General features: G+C 40.8%; 1 protein-coding gene across 2 annotated transcripts in view; it reads left to right on the top strand.

Moving 5' to 3' along the window:
- Positions 1–6: 6 nt before the first annotated feature.
- Positions 7–26253, top strand: part of cxxc4 (CXXC finger 4) — a 33653-nt gene continuing 7406 nt past the window's right edge. The window contains exons 1-2 of one of the 2 annotated variants that reach the window (XM_017411362.3): positions 7–423; positions 2031–2972. In XM_017411362.3, coding sequence (XP_017266851.1) covers positions 2148–2972 — 825 coding nt within the window. In that variant the 5' untranslated portion in view covers positions 7–423; positions 2031–2147. The other variant, XM_017411449.3, reaches the window with a different exon arrangement.

The raw sequence follows: 26253 nt of genomic DNA, 5'->3' as shown, positions 1-26253 counted from the left end.
CCGCCCCCCGACTCCGGAGGACAGAAAGCAGCTCTTCTGCCGTTTCACTTCTTGTTTTTGTGTTTTTTTTCTTTTTGTTTTTGTTTTTGCTGTTCTCCGACACCGTTTGGCTCACTGACGCTCACTTCCTAACCTCTTTTCTTCTTCTTCTTCTTCTTCTCTGCGCCTCCCTCTAGCGAGGGGAAAGTGGACAAAAATGATGCTTTTGTTTTGAGCGCCGTGAACGCACTCTCATCCGGTCGACCTGCTCTCCTCAGGCAGCTCCACTTTGCATTATCCCCCCACCCCCCACTCCCCTTCCTCCTGACACACACACACACACATTTCGCCTCGCAGTGATGTGCCTTCACACGCTCTCAGGCTGGTAGCATCTCTCTCTTGTTTTTTTTTTTTTTTCTGGAGCTCTTCTCAACAGGAAACCAGGTAGGTGATGCGCTTTCTCTCCTCCTATTTTTGCGCTCTGTTCCGTCCCGACCGGTGCCAGATTATTCCTATTTATTCCCATTTGCACCGTGGCACGGCTCCTTTTTTTTCCTCTTTCTCTTCATTTTTTTTATTTCAAACCATCCGAGCTTGACCCTTGAGCTTGATGCCCACCACGGAACAGACCGTAAGTGGACTTAATGGCATCGTTGTGCGTTTTACTTTTCTTTCCTCCGTCTCATCCTCACTCTCTAAACCTTTTCTCTCTCCCTCCCTCTCTCTCTCTCTTCCTCCCCTCCTCCTCCTCTCCTCTCCTCTCTGTCTGTCTCCCTCCAGCTCCAAGTATTGAACATTTCTGTCTCTCGAAACTTTGTTTACAGGCGGAAAATCAATGTCCGTGACTTGATTGCCTTTGGGCTGCGTATTCCGCTCCAGGGGTGAATTGATTAAGTAATAATGACCCTGAGGAGGGCCGATCATTAAGCCAAGGAGGTTTTGTTTACGGGTGGCTGCTGGTTGTTTTGGATACCACATCCCCACTGAACCTCCAGGTCTGAAATATTGAAGTGTGCATTGTCACTTCGGATAAGCCTTTTTTCCCCCCTCAGTGCCAGAATTTAGATTTGCGCTTATATTATTTTGTTTTCTTTTACATGTGAAACCTAAATGAAAGGCTTAAACAATGCCATCCCGAGAGGATCCATCCAGCTCCATGTAAATTTCACTCCTTTAAAGCCCGATTTGAAACGCTTTCGAAATAGATCAGCTTTGGCAATTAAAAGAGAAAGCCCAGAAAGAAAAAAAAAAAATAAGGTAATGGAAGCAGGGAGAGATGTGTCTAATGGGCTTTTATCTGTGGAAACCAAATCCAGACAGGCTATAGCGGGGAGACGGAGAGAGGAAATGGACACACACACACACATGTCCTATCCTGAGGCAGCTGACATCGTGGTCGGTCTGGTCCATGATCTGGTTGTAAATTCACCGGTGGCTATCACTGAGTGCTGTCACTGTAATAGAGGCCATGAATGAACACCAGGTGCTGTTCAGAGACAGGACAGAGTCTTGTTTACACGAACGGACGACCTCTGCTGCCGCTGCCGTTTTACGGGAAGATAGGATCGATATATTTCACTGTATCTGACAACGTGCCCCCCCACTCCTGTCTGAACGTGAATAATTCGAAGTGCCAATATTGCAGGAGACAAGGTAAATTACGCTGTGGCTACTGCTGTCAGGGTTTCAACAGCTTGGAGAGTCTCGCCTCAAACTTTGGCTGAGAAGGCGAATTGAATGTATTTTATCACTCGTTCTGATCAAACTTATTGTGTGGAAAAGCTCATTAGACTTTCATAAAAGGATGCCCTGACGAGAGATCTAAATAACAAATCTAAAAAAAAAAATTGTATTTTTTTCCCCTCCTTATCAGGATAATGCCATGTTGGTCTGTCATACCTGATGTGTTCCTGTCATCAGTTCTGTTTTTAATAGTCCCACAAAGAAATGCTCCAAAGTAAACAATGCTCCCAGAGGAGAAGCTGAAGTAGGGAAGTCATCTCCCTTTTATATGTAACTGTTTTTTTCTTCTTCTTGTTTTCTGCTTTCAGCGCTGAAGAGGATAAACCAGGATGGTGACACATTGTTCGTAACCAGCTTCCGTTTGACAAAGGCCGCTGCAACCTCACGCTCTCCCCCCCGAAAACAGTGACTGCCATCCCTCAGCCATGTCTAACATAAACAATGCGCTTTGCATCGAGAACGGACAGAATGCAGATGTGTCTCTCTTACAAAAGGATAACCTTCAGGATGGTGGATTAAGCCAGCTTTTGGATTATAACGCCGAAATGGAAAGGTACAGGTCCTTTGCAAACTTTTATAAAACCAATGGGGCATTTCCGCAGACTGCTAAAATTGCCCGCATCACAACGCCCATTTTTCCCAGTGCCAGAATTGGTATGTCCCCTTGGAACTGTGATAACGCCATGCTCTGGGGAAGGAAATCAGCGGCAATAAACCCTAATAGGACCAGCATGCATAGAAATGACTCCCAGAGGCCGGGGAAGCCTGGCGTGCCGCCAGAAACGCTGCAAATGGCAAATAATAATTTCCTCTCTACCTTATCCCCCGAACACTGCAGACCTTTAGCAGGAGAATGCATGAACAAGCTGAAATGCGGCGCTGCTGAAGCAGAGATAATGAATCTCCCAGAACGCGTTGGAACTTTTTCCGCTATTCCGGCTTTAGGGGGCATCTCATTACCTCCCGGGGTCATCGTCATGACAGCCCTTCACTCCCCCGCAGCCTCAGCAGCCGTTACAGACAGTGCGTTTCAAATTGCCAATCTGGCAGACTGCCCACAGAATAATTCCTCAGCATCCAGTGGAAACCCAGCGAAGAAGAAAAGGAAAAGGTGTGGGGTGTGTGCGCCCTGCAGGCGGCTAATCAACTGTGGTGTTTGCAGCAGTTGTCGGAACCGCAAAACAGGCCACCAGATCTGCAAATTTAGGAAATGTGAGGAGCTGAAGAAGAAGCCAGGCTCATCGCTGGAGGTGAGAACTGGAGCTCTGCTTCCCCTTCTTTTGTTATTATCCCCTTGCACTCCAAAGCATTAACCTTTTCATCCAGTCACGTTCTAAGCTCTTGAAAATTGTTTCCATGCCCACCCATGCCTGAACATCCCCCTGCTTTCTCAAATCTGCCTACCCGCCTAGCCTAATTGGCAGTAATTAGGGGTGTTTGTGCGGAGCACAAGCTGAGCTTGGCTCAGACACCCCTAATTGCTGCCAGTCAGGCTGTGGCTGGAACGCATCCGAACAAGCCCGAGCTTGGCTCTGCTCCAAGCAGGGCTGGGAAATGGTTTTCAGCAGAGAGCCATCTCTCTCTGCACCCGGTCATTTTAACCAATTATGGAAACCGTCTCTGGATGGGGAGAATCAATATCCCACAAAGCCTCAGCCGCTGACCACCACGAGATGGTGAGAGTGATGGCAGAGCTGCTGATGGCGTCTCTTGAAACACCCTCTGAGTTTTGTATGTGCGTCTGTGTGTGTGTGTGAGGGAGGTAGGTAGGTAGGGGTAGTTAGGCACATGAACTGATCTTTTTCCACACATTTGAACTGATGATGCATATACAGCATGTGTTGTGTGTGAGTGTGTGTGTGTGCATGCAAGATCAGTATGAGGCGTGAGGCATCTCAAGAGGGGAACAAATGTACACAGATTTATTTCAAATGATTAATTTAGGAGTTGATGTTTGTTTTTCAAGGGCAAAGGTGAAATTTGAATGTTCGGCGGAATATCTATGAACTTCCTCGTCAGCCTACAGGAGCCTGTGAGGATGTGTTTCCAACAAATGCAACCTGAGGCCCAGATAATTTGCTCATTAATTAAGTGATTACCCAGAGAGAAAAACCGGGTTAATTATAACATATTACCTAATCTACATCAGGAAATACACTATGTATGAACTCCTTTATTTACTATGAATCCAAGATGTCACTTTGTCAGATTATTGTCTTAATCTGGATTAATTTTTTATCTAAATGTCCAGTTAAAAATGTGTCTTCTAGCGGTTTCATGTTGTTTTCAGTAATCAGAATATTTCACGATAGTTCAAAGTAGATTAAAATAGTGCCTGAAAGCAAATGCAGATACACTTTCCCTGTGCCTTTATGGTAGTTTTCAGGATGTCGTTGTGACCAGACAGATTTAAAAATGTGATTCTTGTGATTAGTTAAGTCTCATGTGTCTCATCTACACGCCCTAAGATGTTTCTATTATTTCTGTCCTGGTGTGACAGCGTGTCTTTCACACCGATAATTCTGCTAAATTTTTTTTGGACTGTTTGAGCTATTTTGTCAGTAAGAACTTTTTCACTTTTTAAAGGAAAACACAAACCTAAAGTCTAAAGCCTCGTCCACACGGAAACGCTGTTTTTTTCCAAGCAATTTGGTTTTTGATGTCACTAAAAATGCGCTTGTAAACACAACACTGTTTCTAGAAATGTCTTCAGCCACACGGAAACACAGAAAACCATTCAGAGTAACTATGCCAGGCCTGTAAGCGGCGCTGCCACGAAAATGCAGCAGAAACAGGAAACAAGAGACGGAGCTGAGGCTACAAGCTGTAAACACAGGAAGGAAAAGATGCATTTGGTGAATACCAAAGCAAAAATGACGATGAGGTGGAACTTCTACTTTGTGTCGCATTAAACTATAAGACCATAAAAGTGCAGGACAGTGACTATTGATTGGGAGCTGTGTCAGTCCAAATACGGGGTCATAATGGACGCTTTTCAGGCACAGTGTCCAGTGAGGAACAGCTGGAGGGAAGGATTTTTCTCACAACGTTCAAAACATAAAGGCAAGAATTCATACACATTTTTCAATATTTTAAAACTATTCTCATTTACCGTGTTTTTTAAATGTAGACTTCATGTATATTGTTGATCTTTTCCTCCGATGTTAGCTGTAGTATTGTTGACAGTACAATAAAGTGAGGAAAACCTTTTTGACCTTAGATTGTTTGCTGTATTAATAAGAGTTTTTTTTGCTCTGCTCTATTCAAGGCAATGTTATTGTTCTTTGGCCTTGTCTTTTCATTGAAGTAAGGCTGTACAGGAAAGCTTGGCTGTAGTTGAGCAACTGGCATCTGCAACCCTAACGCAAGCATGTAATTCATCATTATTGTTGTGACGTCTGTCATGATTGGGGTCACAGGTTCGGCAGGAGGAGGAGCTATGGCATCATTGTTTTCATGAGGTTGTGTTTTGACTGTCTAGACAAAAAAAAAAAGCAAGTATGGAATTCCAAGATTTTTTCATTGTGGAAGCCTTTTTCAAAACATACCATTTTGGGGCTCCCAAAACACTGTTTCCACATGGACGCAGGGTTGAAACCATAAAAAAACATTTGCGTGTTCACAAAAATATCTTTCTCTTGCAGACAGGTCCTACGTTTGATTTGTTATTCGAGTCAGCCATTTAATTTTACTAGTAGAAGAATCGTTACGGGCAGATGTTTTGTTTTAACGTTTTTAATGCAGCCATCAAATCAAAATGCCTAAAGATTTGAAACCTCACAGCCTGCTGCATTGAACGGAAGATGGAACAACATATTTGTGACTTTTGGACGTTGACTGGATTGTCCAGGGTTGTTTGGGTTATGGACTGATTGTAGATCCTCCCGATGTGTCAGATTCGTACTCCAACAGGTGTCCCAAACAGGTGCCAAGGAAGCTGAACTCATATTTATAACCCACAGGTAGACTCACTTTTGCAAAACACCCATTTGCAATGAAGGGTAAAATTACCAAGGGTGTGTGAAGCCCCCAAACAAATCCACACTTGCTTTTAAAAAGCTCCTTGACTGACTTCAGTAATTCATAGTATGAACTTTTTCCAGCAGTAATTGTTGTTTTGGGGCTCTATCGTTTGTAATTACCGGTGCACCTTCTGCTGCGGAAATTCATTTGAGTTCAAAGGTGTTTCGGAGATGTGAAGTTCATACGTACATCAACAGGAAGTTCCATATTCTAAGTCTCTGTCAGTGATGGAAATGTGTCCCCGTTCACCGCGTGGAGGGCTGCCTAAACTGCACTGGGATTTAATTGAGAAGTGTGAAGAATCAGGTGCTGCAGTTCCCTCAGAGGAAGAATTTACAGCATACGTGCAAATTCACATGTGAACAGCAGGCGCACAAAGTCTCACAGCTTTTCTCCATCACACACACACACACAGACACACACACACAGCCAGCTGCACACACCAAACATGAGCTGAGCGTACCTTCTGCCTTGCAAGAGATGATAAGCTACTGGCTGCCAGTTAGATTTGCCTGTCAATGTTTTCCACATGGGAATCACCCTGAACTAATTATATCTTAAGCAGCGGTGGAAAATGCAAATCAGAATTTTACTCACACCCCTGAAATCGGAGAGCCAATTTAATCTAATACCCCCTTTAATTTAGCGCGCTAATGCAAGGCCCTAGAGAATTGCCCCGTGTCACCGCTGCGCTGCTCTGCAGCAGATTTCTGCTCTGTCTCTCTGCTGCTCTCAGGCTCCAGGATGGATTAGTCTGGCAGATGAATCTCATCTAACCTAACATTTCCCGAGCCGTTACCTTTGCTTATAGCTCGAGCTCAGGCGGCTCAAAAGGTCCCGCATTAACATTCGAATGCAATATGAGGCCAAGGTGGGACTTGTTTACGTCACCTATTTACCACAAATTATCTTTTGTTTTTATACGAACGGCCTCAGAAAAAAAATGGATGTGTAAAATAGGGTCAGTAAAAGTACATTATGCTTCTTCAAAAAGTGAAAAATGGAATTCATGCTGGTATGTGAAGGTATTGTCATTTTCAAAGCAGTATTTTTGAAGCTTTAGACTTCATATAATGAAGCAGTATCTACTGATTTATCATTTCAGGATATAGTCATATGAACATGTCATACAGGCTAATCAGAACCAGTACATAGATATTAATAGAAAAGATAAGCACACTGGTGTTTTTGCTTTTTATTTTCTACCACTTAGTAACAAGGTTTCCAACCTTATTATGTTGTTCAGGACCCAACAAGTGTCTCAGCAGCTCATGAGCTCTTGCACATGTTATTTGATCTGAATTCAGTTTGATGGGTGAATTTTCCTTTTGTTTCTTAAAACAAGCAACCCAGGATGCACCAGAAGTGCTACGGCTAGCTGCTGTTGCTGCTTATTTTTTTATTCTTTAAAATAGAACTGGGATCAATCTATGCGCAGTTTGAAATGTCATAACAAATCCATAGTCAGCCTGAGAAAGATTTCCTAGTTTTTAGGATTTCTCCTAAACATGACTAGAACAAAGAGAAGTACGTTCATTATTTTTATATAAATGAACAATATATATAAAATTAAGTCTCTAGAGTCAGCAGATGAAGCCATAGTTCACATCTTTTGTAGTGGAGCTCTGATAGAAAGGTTATGAACAATTAATATCTTACCTGTCATAGATAGCTTTTTGAATGACCTCAGTTTGAAAAAAAAAAGTTTAATTCTGACCAGACTAAACCCCTATTTAGAGCGGGTCCAGGACCAGAGTGGATTGCTGCTGTCTTATTGTAAAACAATTCCAGTCTCAAAGAAATTATAGCAGAACACGCAAACACCATTTTATAATTCATTACGTCGCCATCATAGTCACCTTTCATGGTTTATTACAGAGAACTATTATGGTGATTCTGTGAGCGCAAATAGTGGCAGCAGCAGCTAGCTATAGCACTTCTGGTGCATCACTCCTAAAAGAGTCATCACAATATTTCTGTTGAAGTAATTATGCAAGTAGAAATTGATTGTTGTGTAAAGATTTATGAAATAGTGCTGCCACGAATCGCCATGAAGCACAACAGCAACAGTCCACTTTGGTTTTGACGCCCGCTTGGATTATCCATCTGATCAGAATAAAACTCTTTCTCTGCAAAGTGAAGCTGTTCAATGAGTTATTTAAACAGGTGAGATAATAATTGTTCAAAATGTTTCCATTTTTTAAAATTGTTTTGCTACCTAATAGTAGAGATCGCCATAATAATCGGTTGACTGATTTAATCGGTCGGTTTTGGCCACTTTTAAAAGATCTGCTTCAACCAGCTTACTGTAGCCCACTATTTAGTTTTTTAAGCAAAACGGCTTTTGTACTGTGCAATTATTTAGGTTCAGCATTTATTCCTATCTTTTGTTAAATAAAAAAATTCATACTGGCAAAACAAACAAACAAAAAAAAAATCATTGTTAAATAATTCTAAAGACTGGCATCGACACTGGCCACAGAACAACTCATATTTGTTGACCTCTATTTAGTACTGCTAGCTATTTTTTCAATTGACTAAACAAACAAAAAAGGTCTTTTAGACAAAATTTAAATTCAGTTTCATTTAGCAGGTACAGTTTCCTGTTTTTTCTCTTTGTAAACTAATTTATGTGTGACTAACTCTCTGAAGTAAAGATTTATCAAGAGTGTAATGCCTGCAGACAGATGTCAAAGACAACATCTTATTCTACAATCACATATAAACATCCTCATAGGTTCAAGTGAGAGCTCACTGGAAAGTTCAGTTCATTCATGGGAGCAATATGACTCGAACAACACTTGCAAAGACAAAGCAAAATACTAAAAAAAAACCAAAAAAACATTTAAAGAAGATTCTGTTCACATGCAGCATAAGCCTGAGGAGAAAACAGCAAAAGGGCAAAGCAAAATCCAGCTGAACAGATTCCTCATTCAATTAGCAAATGTCAAAGGCCAGCATCAAGCCATGTGTGGGAAATCAGCATCCCAGCGTAGGAAGGGACGTTCTGTCCCCTGTCTCCTTCTCTCTGGGCTTTGTGCCGGGTTGATTTGACTACATGAAATGGTTGAGATGAAAAGGCGGCGTGGCTGTCTAGAAACCTTTGCTATAGTGATAAAAGACAAGACCCAAAATGGTAGGGAGGCAGGACCTTGAGGTAAATAGCCTGGATTCAGCCCCCTTAATGAGAGCGGGGGAGCCAAATAGGCAACGGCAGCCAGGTCTAATTTGTTTTAGGTGTGCTCAGAATAGATAAGGACAAATCGGTGGCCTTCACCCCCTTTCCCCCCCCAACCTTTGCCTCCCCGGAGATAACACTGAAACGCTCCAAGTCAATCTCCTTGGGCTTAAGGAAAGGGGGTGAAGAATAAATAAAAATATAACTGAAGGAAAAAAAAACCTCTAGGGATGTGCGGCCTTTAGATCTGTAGTTTCTCTAACTTACTGGATTTATTCAAGCTTAAAAATGGGAAATTAATTTGGTGGCAGAGGTCTAGAGCAGTGTGTGAGGGGAGGGTGGAAAAAAAAACAGAAAAATGAGGGCATACACTGCCGCGTGTCTCAACCTAAAGGGCAACGGTAAGCTCCTGTCAAGACAATGGGATTTTGCCATCTGAACCTCAATGCAGACTCTTAATTATACACATCTTCCCTGCAAGCTACCCTCAGCTACTTAAGAGCCACGGCCCCTTTAGTCACTGCCATGCCCTTTTTCTCTTTCACCCGTCGTTCCGTGTGGATTTTCTGTCAGCTTCCATTTGGCCTGAGTAGCCGTCCTCCCTGGGCTGACGCTGTGCTTGGAGAGGCGCAGATGCACACCACTGTTAAAGAATTCATCGTCCTCGCCACCGCCACCAATTAAGGCTAAAGCGTAATTAGAGGCGTTTGGACGATGGCCTTACATTACGTGGTCTGTCGCCTCCTCTGCCTCTGTTTGATTTAACAGCCGTGGTTCAGTGGTAAAAGAAAACTCATTGTCATTGTCTCCATTATAGCGCAAAGAGGAGAGGTGGAGAGAGAGAGAGAAAGAGGGAGAGAGAGATGAGGATTGGGGGGGTGAAAAGCAGCCCAGCGGAGGGCGGACAGCGTGAAAGAGCAGGTGTGGCAGGACGTTAATGTGTGGCACTTTAAATTTTAAACAGATAAGAATCAATTATTGATGCTAACTCGGGCTGAGAAGTTAAAAGGTATCTCATCATTACTGGGAGCCTGAATGAAAAAGTGTGAGGGGGAAAAGTCTTCAGTAATGGTGCAGGGACGGTTGCAACAAGGTGTCATTACAGTTTGGTGCTGAATTCTGAGCTCATTTTGCTTTCTGCACCTATTTTATGTGTTCACTGTCATGAAACTATTGGATAAAAAAACAGGTAAATTTACAGTGTTTCTATTAACTGAATGTTGTCCCTATTTTCTACCTTGATTTGATGGAGAATGAGTGACTGAACCGATTTAAAACTAGTAGAAATGCTTTGAAAGGTACTATTCATCAGTTCCAATGATACCATACTCCCAATAAAAACCTGAAAGGAGTTGGGAGCTCCAGCCAAAACAAACAAAAGAGGGAGATAGCCTAGAACCAGCCATGCAGTTGACAGGGCTGCTTTCTTAAACCTACGATCGCCAAAACGAAACCTAATAAACAAAACCAACCATAGAACTGCTTGTAACTCCCAAACGCAACTGATAAATAATAGAAATAAGAGTTAAAAAAGAAAACATGGCACCAGATTGTCAAAGGCATGGACCCATCCAGCCAGCAGCCTCCAGCCTTCCCTACCAGTGGGCGGAGCTTGGCCTTTTCAAAGATTTGCCAGCCAATCATCTTTGGAAAGAGAGAACATATTAGTTAAGCAGGCACTCATAAATTAACGCAGGAGCACATAGCAAGTACAATTTAACCAATATTTGTCAAAAGTGTTCTTTCCAATCTTAGCTGTGGCTGCTTTGAGAGAGGACACTGGACTTCTTGTTGACTCAAAACTGAAACTCTGCGTCTTTTAGTTAAGAATTAAGAGTCCTCGGATGAGCATCAAAATGTCTTTAAAATAAAAAAAGTCCAGTTGCCTTTGATTCACGACCATGTCCCGCATGACTTAGAACCTACACTAGTTGGACTTTACATCACAATCACAATCTCTTTCTAATCTTATTCAAGTAGTTTAAGTGCTTAGGTTGAACCAAATAGTTGAGGAATCGGAGCAAAAGAAAAAGGTAGAAAACAATATTTACTGTAGTTTTATCCTTAATAATTTATTTCACTGGTTTTAGTTGTGGTTCTTTTCTGCCTAATGTCACTCATTCACAGCGATGCTGACCTTGTTTGGGTTGTTTTTTTTTTAAATAAATCGTGGCTCAAATTTTTAAATATCTTTTGTTTATGAAATTGTATTTTTCATGTGTAGAATCATATAAACAAAGGAATCACTGTGTTTGTATTAGATTAAGAGAAGCATTTTGTTTCCATAGACTATACAAGTCACCCACATCAGCCTTCCACCAAGGTGCTACAGGAGCCCAAAGAGGACAAACTTAAACAATGGCTGTAGCAGAAGCCTTTCACTTTTTTTTCCTTTTCCTTTTCTAGTCAAGAGGTGAGGTTAAGGTAAATTTGTGTCAGCCATTGAGTTTGAGGGTAAATAAAGGTTAATCAGTTCTTTGTAATTTGGATGTAAAACAGGAGATGTCATTACTTTCTGCACACTGGACCCTAAACTCAAAGCTGTTCATTTCAACAGTGGAGCTCTACAAAGCACATGTGCTAAAGTACTATAGACCGACACTGTCTGTTTAAAAGTATTTACAAAAAAAGACCTTGGTTTTTTTCGTTTAAATAGTTGCAACATGATTGAAAAATCGATTCAGCTGCAGGTCAGTGAGGAGTTAGCAGAAAACCAAAATATACACAGGCAAAGGCAGGCAATAATATTAATATCAGGGAACAAGAAGAGGAAATGACCTGAAACAAAATAATTATAGAATAGAATAATTAGGCTTCTACTCACAGATTGGAGTTTAAAGGCCTCCAAAAGACAAAGTTTAGTTTAAAAAAAGTCGGAGACTACAGCACGGTTGATTACATTTTAACAAACGATCCAACTGTTTCAGTAAAGGTAGTACCTCAATGGGTCGTGACTATTGGAGACAAGTTAGTGACTTAAAATTGCATGAAAACCTTTGTTTAGTCTTATTAAATTTTAAGTGTTTGTGACCAGGTGACCAGCGAGCCGTGCAGTCATGTTTTCAGTGGCCATTTTTGGAAAACCATGGCCTACTTTATTAATCACGGCTTGCAAAAATGTATGATTTTTGATACATATGAAATAAAGATAATCAGATTTAAACCAGTTTTTAAATAACTAATATATATCATCAGTGTGGCTTTATTTTAGACCTGGACTTTTTTAGGTTGTAGATTTGCTTTTACAGAAACCAAACTGAGATGAGTTTGAGATGCTCACGGCAACCCTGTGACTATTTTGAGAGAAGATTTGTCAAAAAAATTCAAGTGGCGAGAATTCGAGCCTTTGCAACTCACATGAGGGAACCTTGCAAATGTTTCGAGACATTTTAGAGAATACTGTTTGCAAATTGGTCACCAACAGTCGCAGCACAGTGAGAAATTGACTTAACGTACAAAAGACTTCATAAAATTATCATCAGTCAGCTAATGAGTCAAAAATTTAAATCAGGATTTCAGTTTGGGTTCTTAGGTGATGTTTCTATAAATAGATTGTTAAATAGATTGTTTTGCCCTTTGAAATTGTCTTTAGAGAGCAAACTCTTCAGCCTTAAATTATCCTACATGTGCAGAATATATTTATTTTACACTGTGAAATTTCTAAAGCTAAACTCATAAAACAAAGAAGCCTATTCTTTTTAGCCTTACCCGGATGAAATGTGAATCATACAGTCAGTTGATTTTTTTTGTGTGACTTAAAAGGCAGCGAACGAAAAATGGTTTTGTGCCATTTATCCTAGAAAAAGTGATGTGAAAGTCAATTTGTGAGTGACGCCTTGTTGACGAGAAAAATTGGCCAACGTGGCTCCAGCGTCTTCGTTTCTGCAAGTCAAATCCTCGCACGCCGCCACCCCCTCCCACCCCTCCCGTCACCCCTCTATTGTGGCTCTGGTCTCAGGTTATGAATATTTCATGATGAGCATCTGACACCATGCCCAGAAAGATATTTCAAGCTTCTTTTTTTTTTTTCCTCCTGTCACAAACCTCAGGGTTACAAAGTGTCAGAGGTGTGAAGTCACCCTGTGGTCCACAAGCTAAGGATGGGATTTATAACGCCCCAATCAGGTGGGCTTTTTTTTTTTTCACTCCTGATTCCTGAGCAGAGGGCTCCTTTGTCACCACCACCACCACCTTTTTTTATGACAGACAGAGCACTGAGCTGTTCACAGTTTGTTGACACTCCTTAAATGATCTGTCCGTGGCGTTCTGCTGAGGAGAGAAATGATTTCTGTCTGATCAGAGTCGGGATGTATCAACTGAGAAAGGGAAAATCTTCCTCTGACTTTAGTATGTTCCCTTACAAGGCTTTGTTTTCATCTTGGTGGTGTTTACCTTTCCAATTTAACTTTTTGTAATGGCTTCAGGTCGAACATTGATCTTTTGATTTAAAGCAGATGACTCCGTCGCTTGCTTGTCTTCTTTCTTTCCTGCTTTAACACTTCATGTATGAGCATTTAAAGTCATTATAGTGGTGGCGATGGCGTCCTCCAATGATTTAAATAAGGATGTTTTTACAAATCTAAAACAACTGGGCCAATTGTTGTAAGTCCAACGAATTCTTATAAACATGGTAGAGAGCGTTTTTATAAACTGTTCATATAGAAAAGTGGAAACATGTAAAGAAAGTCCTATTTTTGTTGCGTCAGCCCACTGCTATATGTTTATCATCTGCCGCCAGAGGCAAATCATGGTCATGGTCGTTCATGTGTTGGTCTGTTAGCAGAATATTTCATAACCACTGAACGTCTTAAAGAGGAATAGCAATTCCTACTGTCTTTGCTGTAAAATACTTCAGTGAGCTGTTGTAAAAACCGCCTTGTCCAGTCATAAGTACACTTTTCTTTTTAAATGAAACTCTCAGAAAGTAATCACTGGATGTACATCTACATCCGACTGTCCTGTGGAGTCACCCCAGTTCAAGATGGTCGTCACAGCTAATCGACCTCAGCCAACACAATAATGGCTGTAACTCAGTCGGCTTAACTGGCGTGGCGGCAGCAGCTGAGTCATCCACCACACGTACTCCGAGTGCGAACAGACCGCACGAGATCAAGCGTCAGGTCATTTACAAGGTCTGACCAAATCGACTATACCATTGTCATTCCTTATAATGAGATGATTGTTTAAGACTGGTGTGAAAGGTGGTGAGCGATATTCAAAAGTTAGTTTGTTGTTGTTGCTGTGAGAAAAACAGGGCCGTTCAAGGACTTTCACAATAAACCTAACTTGACGTTACTGTTCGGTTTCACACATAGGGCAAATATTTCACAGCCACCGCGACTCCCTCCATCACCGCCACAGGTGTGTCTGAATGAAGCTGTGAAAGTGACCATTGTCTGGGTGACTGAATGCTGCTGCTTTGACAGACTAATCAAGTCATTAATGTTACATATCTCATATCTGAAAGGGCCTTTAATTTTTTCGTTTTTTTTTTTCTTTCTCACACTCTTTCACACCTGTGTCAGCAGCTGAAAGGAGGATTTCTGAAGAACCATTCTTCATTAAGGGAGACAGTCTTTGATTCTTTATTACAGATTTTTATTTTTTGAACAGGAACACACACTTGCATTGAGGCAGAGCGAAAACACGCTTGTCTCAAATCTCCTTTTAGGACTAAAAAGGGGCAGTTCTGACAGTTTTGTTCAGCTGAAAGTTGCACTTGTGCTATCCCAATAAAGTTAAAGTGTATTTTGAGCTGTCTGTACTGTTCGCAGGATCATTTAGGTTATAGCAACCTAAAGCTCCTTTCTTGGCAAAAATTGCACGACCCACAGTCCCTACGCCTGCTGTATGTATGTTTAACCATATCATGAAGCTTTCACGTGACAAAATTACATCCTAACATCAGGAATGTGGTCAGCTGGACCTGGTGGGCTGCTCTTAAGTTACGTCTGCAGCCCCCTGCTGGAGAGGGACGTACCAGTAGCAGACACCAAAACATGATCACAGTTAAACACCTAGCATTTTCTTGAAGGGATGCATATCACCCAGTTTCAGACTAAGATCCTCTGTTGGTGAGAAACTACAGAGTTATTGCTGTTTTGGTCAAATCTTACAAATGCTCTTACCTCACGCGATATTGGAAGATGTAACATGATCTATTAGGGCTTAAAGTTGGAGTTGAAGGTGACTCTCAGCTACTTCCACACCAAATCTAACTCAGTATCTATAAAATTATAGCCATTTTTGTGTTTCCAAAGGTCATTTAGCTTGAATTAAAAAGTAAATCAGTTGAAGAAGTACATGCTGTGATTACCTTCTGAAAGTTTTCCTAAAATCTGTTTATTGGCTGATGAGATAAACATTACTGCCCTTTCACTGATGTCCACTGGGGGATTATTTACAAGAGAGTGCTGCAGGCTTCAAGTCATGCATTTGGAGTCAAAGCACAAATGTTTGGACCAATCTGCATCTTCTATGGTCATCTAAAGATTAATTGGGAACAGTAATTTCTACCGTCTTTGCTGTGAAGTACTTCAGATCTGTTGTAAAAACTGCCTTGTCCAGTCATAAGTGCTTTTAAAAAACAAAACATGCATGTTTTTTTTTTTCAACAAAGACCTGGAGAACACCTCAGATACTTTATTCTTTCTCTACCAGATTAGCACCAGTTGTTACCCATTAATCAGTGAAGCATAAAGTGGTAAAAGCAGCGTAATGTTGAGCTAAAGCAAAAACATTTTACACATAAAAACCAGCTTCCAAGTCTAATTTACCAAAGTGAAGCTTTTTGTTATTCGCTGAGTTTCAAGAACAGATTGCTTTGCCCGTCATTTACCTGAGTGAAATCAAACTCAACTTCAGCTGTGTGTATTTTCTAATCCTAACCTAAATATTATGCTGATTTACTCTAAATATGCAGAGATTTGCCTGTGGACCTTCGAAGTTTGAGGGTCTCTACACAGATGCTGAGAAATCTGCTCAAAAAAAAGAAAAACAACCTAGACGAAGGCCCGCTCCTGCTTTGCATTTCAATTTAACATTTCAGAGAACTGGCAGCATGTTGCCTCGCTTAGCCCTCGCTTCGTTCCACCCACATGGTTTCTGGTCGTTGCGCTCGCTGACGTCTCGCGCTGTTCAAAGGGCTGCGACTTGGCTGGGAAATTGGGGATTTCCATACAGGATCCTTTAGGTATCCAAACATTGAACATATCCTCGCTTCTCCTTACCTTTTTCCCGTCCTTTAGCACCTCTCGCTCTCCCCGCTCACACTGCCCAGAGTTCTGACCTCGTGATTTTTTATTTTAGTTTTTCTACTGAAATCCCAGCTGCGCCTGAAAGCCACACGACTCTTCCTCCCGAATGTGTTCGCTTTCTAGATTCCCTGTTACAAGCTAGTGTCGCATTTGACCGCTGTTTGAGCTTACTTTTCAACATCAGCGCCTCACTCTACACAGGTGTTTTATGTTTGATTTGAGTTTTGCTGTGAGACTGATGTCAAGTATATAAAGGGAACTGCTGTTCCTGTTGTAACCTCTTAAGGTTTATAGTCTCTTTCTTTCAAGCTTTCATCTGTGAAACTCCTAAAATTAAAGGCCTAGCTATCCTTGAAAGAATGCTTATCGCCCGGCGCCTTTCATGTCCAAGTTTTAGACTGAGATCATTTTACGATGAGAAGGAGCAGAGTTATAGCCCTGTAAATGATGTTATCTGCATTCTCATGCAAGATTTTGTATGATCTGTTGAGGATGACTGTCAGCTACTACCACCTCACATTCTGGCTCCGTATCTGTAACACTGACTGAATTATAGACGTTTATGTGCTGGCTAAAGATTATTAGATGTGGTGGCCATCTTGAATTAGTATGACACTAAAAGTTAATCAGTTGTAGATGTACATCCAGTGATTACTTTCTGAGAGTTTCATTAGGATCTGTTTAGTGGTTCCTGAGATATTTTGCTAACAGACATTCAGAGGTGATGCCAAAGTTTTAAGTGAATAATAATGCTCAATGTGCAGCACTTGGACTATGTGTTGGAAATGAATAGCCATAAAATTGTCTGAGTTATTGTCATTTTTGTGTTTTCCAAGATCAGTTGGCTGTAGTGGCCATCTTGAATTGGATTGGCTCTAAAAGTTAATCAGTTGCACATGTATACAGAGTGACTACTTCCTGAAAGTTTTATTAAGATCCGCGGTGTTGATATTATGCTAACATACAGACAAAGTTTACTCTAATAGTTTTAAACACAAATCTCGTCCGATCAGTCAGCGTTTTAAGCATGCGTTGTGAATAATTGTTCAGCTACAACAGCACCAAATTTTAGCTCAAGTCATAACTATTTATGCACGTGTTAAGTTTGCTTAGCTGTGGTGGCCATCTTGAATTGGATTGACTCGAACATTTTTTATCAATTCTAGACGTGTACCCTATTATTACCTTCTGTGAGTTTTGTTCAAATCTGTTAGTAGTTCATAAGATAATCTGTGAAAAACCTTAAACAGACACACTCAGACATGGGCAAAAACATTATCACCTCTTGCTTTCAGCTCACAACATTTGAACAACCATTACGTTTCAGGACAAAACATACTTGAGGACCATATACGGTACATGAATACTTAGACATCACATCAACTTTTTGTTTTAATAATCGAGGAACGTGTCATTCCTGTGGATAGAACCGGTTGGTACGTGGCTCAGGATCTTTGGACGTATCTCTCATATGTTTTTAAATTTCCAGTCTTTACACAGAAGGTTTAGCTTAAGACCAGTGTTAGCAGAGCAGCAGAAGCACTTCCATCAACTTTGTTCAGACCACAGAGAGAGAGAGAGAGAGAGAGAGAGAGAGACGGAGGTTTTTGTTGAAAACTGAAAGTCAAACACATCCCATCTGTTGTGCTGCTGCTGACTGACAGCAGCTGATCTGAAGGTAAAACAAGTAAAATATGTTTAAAGGGAACATTTCCAAAAAGAAAAAAGAAATGGCAGTCAGAGTAAAAAACAACAAAAAAAAGAGAAATGGAGATGGTTTTGTTTTCCTTATTTGAAGAAAATCCATCATCGATATAAGGATCGCAATCTGGGACAAATGGCAGGCTTTGTCATCTTGCAAATGACGTTTTTTTGCTGAAAATTAAAAAAGGGAATTATACTTAAAACAAAAACGAGGAAACCTAGAACCTAAAACAAAAAAGCAAAGGCACTCTGTGAAGTTCGTAAAAAATATTTGAAATGTCTTTATTTTACATGACCCCCCAAAAAATGTTCAACCGTAATGAGAGTAATAACAGGATATTTTGCCTTCAACGTGTTATAGTCATTTTTTAGAAGAACGTTTCTATTTGATTTGATTTTGATTTGTTTTTATCTCTGCTTTTTGTGGATGATGTGGCTCTGGTGGCGTCTTCAGGCCATGACCTTCAGGGTGCTCCGGAGCACCGGCTGGGATTAAAAGTCTGCTCTTTTAAATCTAAGGCCTGGAGAAAGGTAGAATGCTACCTCGGGGTTTTAGCCTCAAGTAGAGGAGTTCAAGTACGTGGGAGTCTTGTTCACGAGTGATGGCAGGATGGGATGGGAGATACATTGACAGAGCGAGCCCTCAATACTGAGGGGCGTTGCGCCGGTCTGTCGTAATGAAGAAAGAGCTGAGCTGAAAGGCAAAGCTCTCAATTTAACGGTCCATCCATATTCCAACCCTCACCTTTGTCCATGAGGTATAGATCCTGACCAAAAACAGAAAGAGATCCTGGATACGAGTGGCCGAGGAGATGAGCTTCTTTCGTAGGGTGGCCGGGCTCAGCCTTAGAGATAAGGTGAGGAGCTCCGTCATCCGGGTTGGAGCTCCTTCTCATCGAAAAGAATCAGCCAAGCTTCTGATTAGGATGCCTTCTGGGTGCCTCCTTCTGGAGTTTTTATGGGCATGCCCTACTGGGAGGAGACCCCGAGGAAGACTCAAGAGAGGGATTATGTTTTCTCTCTGGTCTTGGAGCACCTTGGGGTGCTCCCAGAGGAGCTAGAGAGTGTCGCTGGGGAGAGGCATGTCTGGAGTTCCCTCCTGGAGCTGTTGGCTCGAAATCTAACTACGGATAAGTGGAAAAATATAGATGAATGGATGCTTTTTAAAAAGCGTTCCTGTAGTTCCTGACAACAGCATTAATGTTTATCATAAACCATGTAGTTTTATTGCATAACTGATGCACTGATTGTAAATAGGGGCAATTTAAGTGCTTGTTACTTTTGTACACAAAATAGAACCTCTCGTGGAATATGCAAAGGAATATTGTTCCAGTATAAAGGATCTATCTCTGTTGCATGCAGTTATGTAAACTAATACCGTTTAACTTCTAAATATAAATGGAATGACTGATGCCAGACACATACTGTACAAAGCACACTTAAGAGCTCATTTTACTTCTTTTCCTCTTGCTGTGTCCCTCTCTTCTTGTATTTCCTATCTCACTTGTCCATAAAGATGAGAGACATTTAGGCTGCGTTCACACCTGATAGTCCGGTAGACTCGGTTCGATTGAGGGACCAAAATTGTAGCATTTGTTTTATTTTCAGCTGCTGCAGTTCGCGTTCACGCTGCATTGAATCAATCGAGTCAAACCCTTTGAGCGACCTGTTCCCCCCCTTAGCCTTTGGTGGCACCAAGAACTACTGAAGGAAACGACACAAAAACATCTGAAGAAGACACTGAGCGCAACTTCCTTCTTCTGGAAAAGGAAACAAAAAAATGGAGTGGCGTCAAATTTTAGGGATTTTAAGATTTACATTTACATACATTTTCATCTGCCCATATTCATATGTGGGCCTTTACCTCCTCTTCACTCCACGTCTGACCACAAGCCATTTCGCCCACTAATGGTAGAAACACGCATTTGTTTTGGCTGTATTTACCCAGAAGGACCGAGTTCAGTTCAACCGAACCGAGACCTAGGTTACCTAGGTTTTTCATCGAACCAGAGTTTGCTTTTTTGGTCCACATCAGAGTTCGATTGTCTGTTCACACCTCCCCAAATGAACCAGACTTTCTAAGCAAACAAACTAGAGTTCAATTAAAGCGAACTAAACAGGGCTGGTGTGACTGCATCCTAAAGTTGCTGTTATAGATCTCATCTGTGCTGTAGCGCACCTGTTTACATTGTATGCTGCATTCTCACTTGCTAATTACAGACAGTGTTTGAAGAGTTTTGTTTCTCCACTCAACCAAACTGTGTCAAAGATGTGCGAATCAGAGTGGCGCCCCCATCAGTGATGTCACCGGCTCAGCAGTATGTGTTCCTGCTGGCAGCCAATGAAAAAATCCCTGCTGTGACATCAGTGACCGAGTGTGGAGCAGAGTGGGCTTCAGCAGCTTTTCTTCATCAAAAGAAAGTGTGGATCTCATGGTTTTTTTTTAACTACGTGTCTCCATTTCCATCACGATTTGCTCATAAAAAGACATATTGCTGTTCAGCCTCGGGAATATTGGACTCATTCTGTTTCACTGTCCACTTAATGCAAAGCCACTCCTACGGAGGGCTCGTGAAATATACGTCCTGCAGGAACAGCGCGCTGTAATTACATTCTCCCATTACCATACAGAGGCTTAGAGTCACAGCACTTTGCCATATGGTCCGTCTGCGCTTCTCCGGCGGTATTTGGCACGACTCTCACAAAAGGTCAAATATCAAGTCAGAGGACTGAGCCAAAATTGCATCTATGCTAATTGCTGCCTCCTCCTCGGCTTCCTCATTCATCTGCTGCTTCTTCTCCCTCTCCTCTCCATCCTTCCTCTCTGCCTTGGCTGCCGAAGTAAGTAATCTGCTTTAGGATGGTTCTGAGATGGAGATGGATTTGGTTTCCCTTCGCTGCCCCTCAGCCTATAATCCCCCCCTGTGACCACCTCGCCTCTTGCTGGCACAGCTTTTAAGCACACCATCATAGCCCCCCTCCCCCTCCCTCCTCCCCTCCACCCCACCATCCTTGCATGCCTACTCAGCTAAAAATTCCCAAATTCCTCATTACTCACAAGCATCCGCAGATTACTTAGCTTGATTTTCTGAAATGGATGGGTGGTGCGAGGCCGGACGTGAAATTGTAATGAATAGCGTGGAGATGTAAGAAGGTGTCGCTGTAAACATGTTCTTCTAGGATGCCTAGCCAAACTTGGCATGGGCCGATTATGGGTTTTAAGGTATACTATGGTCTCAAAAACTCACAGTTTTAAAATCACTCATTTTTTCACTTATCTTGTTCCTTAAGTTAAAATCCCTTTAATTAAAATGCCACAAACAAAAAAGTTGTTTTTTTGTTTTTTTGTTTATTCCCCAAGCAGCACCCCCACTCTCCTACTTGGTGCTCCAAGCCTAAACTTTTATGCTTGTAAAAAAAAACAAAAAAAAAACTTGTTGGTTTCTCTGACAGATACCACAGTCAGTCATGGCTTGTCTACCAGAGGAGCAACACTTGTCTCTCTTTTCAAGGCAACCCAAACAAACATTTGCAACAAGCTACAAGAGTTAGCATGTTACTACTACTGCAGGCTCGCTTATGGAGGCTAATAACCAGATAATTCATTACCTAACATCAGCTTGTTAGGCTCTGAATACTACTTTATAAAAACAGAGCAGCAGAGGTAAGTACAGGTACAATTACCCTAGAATTCTGAATAAATGGAAAGTAAACAGCCCGTTAACTCTGGTGTTTTAGCTATATTAACTTAAAATAAAATTTATTTTCATCATTTGTGATTAAAGTAAAATTTCAGTTCTAAATCTAAACATTTAAATTTGTGCAATAAATTAACTATGAATACATATTATATTATGTATTATTATACTACCACATCTATAAAATAATCAATATTAAGCTATATGTGTTATTATTTGAAAAGCAACAATAATAGTAACTGTATTTTTGTTTTTTAAATAAAAGCAAACAAATGATTTGTTTTTAAATCATGGTATTATTGCTCAAGGTTATCATACTGTCAGAATCTCACACTGGCCAAATCCAAACACATTGGCCATCTACCAAAATTTCTATATTTCTGTGGAAAATATTTTGTTCATGTGTTGAACTTAGCAAACTCAACCAGGCATGTGCAGAGTGGGGTGGCCAAAGGTGAACCTGCCCCATTGACCTTTTGATGCTGAAAGTGTCTATATATATACTTTGATTTATTTATAAAATGTATTTATTATTTTGTCCAAGACCTACATTAAAAAATAGTTTGATAATATTTACTTCATAAATAAATTAACTTGGGTATCAGTGGTGAGTTTCTGCCATTTAATGACCTTTGTCTTGAGGTCATCAGTGACATATTTGACCTTCTGGATTATGGACTTTATGTCCATTATGTCTCTGGGATGCTGTAAACAAAGACTCAATGCCATGATTTGTTTGATTTAAGAAAATAAAGGAGTTTGTGGCCAGTCGGTAGAGGCTGCAGCAGTTTTATCTGCTCTTTGTTTGGTCTGTTCTGCCAATTTGTTCTTTATTTGCATTTTTGTTTATTTGTATTTTTTTATCTGTCAATGGCACACTTATAAACCAGAGAACAAAACTTATACAATGAGCAGGTTTTTTAGGAATTTTTCCTTTTATGTTTTTTTTATAATTTACATAGAGTATATTTTTCAGATATTAAATGTTAAGCTGTTAAAAACAGGCCATTTTGCTAATGTTACTACTATTTATCGTCCTTTACCAAACCTTTGGCTACAGATATCTAGAACAGGTTTCCTTGAAGCCAAATTACATAAATGCATTTTAGACACCTAACAAACCTCTTTACTTAACACAAACAAACTGAATGTAAACAGTTACGTTCTTTAGATTTATTTTTGTACAGGTAAAGTTCTAGTGAAAAGATAGACGCTGATTTCCAAAGATGCTACAGAAAGAAAAGTGACTCATGGTAAAACAAAAGGAGTCCACGTGGCTGCTGAAGGCAACAGATCCCCGCTGGGTGGGGAGGACAAGTGAGAACAACACACGTACCACACATGCATTTTCACTGAATAGGTATTTTTTTTAAAGGGCACAATTATGAGGTTAGATCTTTGGTCCCAGGTTGGAAATCAGTGGAAAACAATCAGATAAAGAGATAGACTCCATAAGATTACACTCAGTTTGAGCACAAACTTATATTATATTCATGTTTCATTTTACAAAATCTGCATGGTTCTTTTAAAATTTTGAGCAATTGCCCTTTTAAAGGTCTTTGCACAGTCCTGATTTAAACTGTTGTTGTGTAAAAAAAGCACTATATATTCAAAAGAATGTAGTTATGTTTAAAAAGCACATTTAGTCCAAACCATCACAGCATTCGAATCAAGGAAAATCAGAAGAAACATAAAAAAACAAATAAACTGGAAGCACTCAGAGAGCGCAAACCTCCACCAAGGCCATAGCGTCAATAAAAAAAGTGCAATCCGGATCATAATCTGGATCACCATCAAAATTTAAGCATTTTTTTGTTTTTTTTTAACAACTCCAACATTTCTTGAAAAATTCATCCAAATCTGTTCATTATTAGTTTTAATGTAATCTTGCTAACAGACAGACAAACAAACAAACACCACTAAAAACATAAGCTCCTTGGCAGAGGTAAATAAAAACAGGGTCACCAGAAATCCTTTGCATTGCTTTTAAAGCACAGATGACTGATTTTTCACAGAACAATTCTTATTTGAATATTGTACAACCTATTATAATGAACTAAACTAGCATTTTAAATAGCAATATAATGTATTATTTCAGCTTTTGAAAGGAAGAGAGTCTCTCTACATTTTGGGCAGTGATGTGTGGACGCCCAGATGAATTTGTTTGTGGCGGAGGCCTTGGAGAAGAACCTTCTATAAACAACAACAGGAGGCTAGAATATCGGTTACAATCTCCAAGATGAGATTTCGACCCCCACCAAACCAACACAGGTAGCTCTTCAGGTGATGGATTGCAATACCGTCCACGTTTGAGCTCGGCAACGCCCCAATATTTTTGCAGCATAAAGTGACAGGTAATATATAACACATCAGTTAAGGCTGACTGCACCCTCGAAACCCACCATCACCACCTCCTCCATCACTGCTGGAAAGCTGCCCTGAATGATTGGCTGGCTACCCGAGTTTTCCCTCCCTCGCTCAGATGAAACAAATTCTTTCTGGTCTTTTCCGTGTTTCCTGCTTGGAGACCGCGTTGAAAACAGTCGAAGCAAGTTGTAGTTTTGGTAAGCTTGAACACAGACTGAACTTTCAGCGCAGATCACTAAGAGGTTGTGTGTGTGTGTGACAGTGGTAATTATTTGTTTTGTCTGCAGCTTGTCAGAATTACGTCCTGTGGTCTGTTGTCACCAGAAGTGGGATGCTTCCTAGTGTGCAACCTAATAAATAATGATCATTGTCACAGTAATGTATGGGCTATGTGTTATAATGAGCATCTGGAATCACATTGGCACATTCCTACAGGCTGCTGTTCAACCTGCTTCATGTCTTGTTGTGAAACTCCTGTCTGTCCTTCTTTCTCTCACATATGCATTCTTTCTCTTTTCTTTCTTTTTCTACCAATGTAGATGTTTTACCTGGATACTTAATGTTAAACTATTTTTTTCCCCATTTAACTCAGCCCCCATCTACACTCTTTAAGATACTGTTTTAAACGGAAACTTGCTTCAATGTTTAGTTTTCCCTCCGTTTACATTGTTTTCTTTGTTCACCCGTTCTAACAAAAATGCCGAAACACCCACAACATGCCACTAGGTGGCGAGACAGTCCGCATTAACAACAATTTAAAATACAGAGAAAGAACATTCTTCTCCAAAACACTTTTTTTTTAAATTTTGTTTACAGTTTCCTTTCAGTTAATTTTTTAGCGCACGGTCAAAGTTTATGGCAACAAAGTCAGGATAAAGTGAGACAAATGCTAAAAAGAGTTTTAGCCTTTTTAATCAAACCTTGAAAATAACATTATGTGCAATCTCATGTAATATCGTGAGATGTTTTGCTCAAAGTATGCTAGTTTTGTGTTGGCTAATTTTGATTAACTGTGGTGGCCATCTTGAATTGAATTGACTCCAAAAGTTAAGCAGTTGTAGATGTACATCCTGCAGTTGATTTCTGATCGTTTCATTAAAATCCATCCAGTGGTTCATGAAATATTTTGCTAACAGACAGACAGAGTTGACACCAAACAGGAAATGGCTGAAATTTAAATAAAGACTTTAGCGATCTGTAAGCGCTCAAAGTGTTTGTTGGAGATCAGTCTCAGCTACCACAGAAAATCTTAGGTTAATATCTGTAAAACTGGCTAAGTCAGTGCCATTTGTGTGTTTTTTAAAGTCAATTGGCTGTGGCAGCCATCTTGAATTGGGTTGACATCAAAACTTAATCACCTGTAGACAATCATCCAGTGATTAGTTTCTTCACGTTTTATCAAAATTCACCCAATGGTTTATGAGATATTCTGAAAACAGACAGGCACACAAATACACAAGCAAAAACATTATCACCCGCTTTTTGCCTTTTGACTGCGGGCGATAAATATCCGCTTTTTTTGGTGTAGCGTGGATGGGGCCTCAGAGTAAGACTACATTGTTGAGAGTTCCTGTAAAAAAAAAAAAAAAAGCAAGGAGAGGAAAAAAGGCAAATTTGTAGCTCGCAGGAGGAAAAAACGAATCCACCAGCTATTACGGTGGATTAAAAGTTTTATGATGTTGTGCACGCCCGTCTGCGCGCCTTGTGAGTATTGTAGGTGGAAGGGGAGGGAGCAGAGTGAGGGGGCCTTTGTGACAAGGCTGGCTGAGGGTTAGAGCCAGACATGTCTCAAGAGAAACCGGGGCACATTTGCAATCACCCTGAGTTCAAAAGGGTAATTTATTCACAGTCTGTGGTTAAAGTAGAGCTGCTCAAAATGCCAGTGGGATTGTGCTAGGAAACAGAGCAGTACAGACAGATTATTTTCTTTTTTTTTCCCACTCCTCTGTTCTTCCCCCCCCCACACACACACTTTTTCCTCTCCTTCCTTCCCAGTTTCCCCTCATCACCCTCTACATCTCTCGCCGTTGTTTCTGTGCGAGCCCTGTGTGGCATCTTTTAACACACGCCGGCGAACATATTTCACTTTTACACTCATCCGCATTGACGTCCGGGCGCTGATTGAATTTTGAGGCGCTGCGGTGGCTGCCATTATCATCCTCATCGTCTTGAGTGGTTTATCTCTGGCCCCAGCTCAGCGTGACGCCAAGGCTGCGGGGAATAGGAGGAGGCTGAGGCTGTGGTGGGCTCGGGGTTGAGGACATTTTGTGCATTTTTATTGTTTGTTTGTGTGTGTGTGTGTGTG

Source organism: Kryptolebias marmoratus, linkage group LG3 (assembly GCF_001649575.2).
Source record: "Kryptolebias marmoratus isolate JLee-2015 linkage group LG3, ASM164957v2, whole genome shotgun sequence".
NCBI lineage: Eukaryota > Metazoa > Chordata > Actinopteri > Cyprinodontiformes > Rivulidae > Kryptolebias > Kryptolebias marmoratus.
This window is presented reverse-complemented; position numbering and strand designations above follow the sequence as displayed.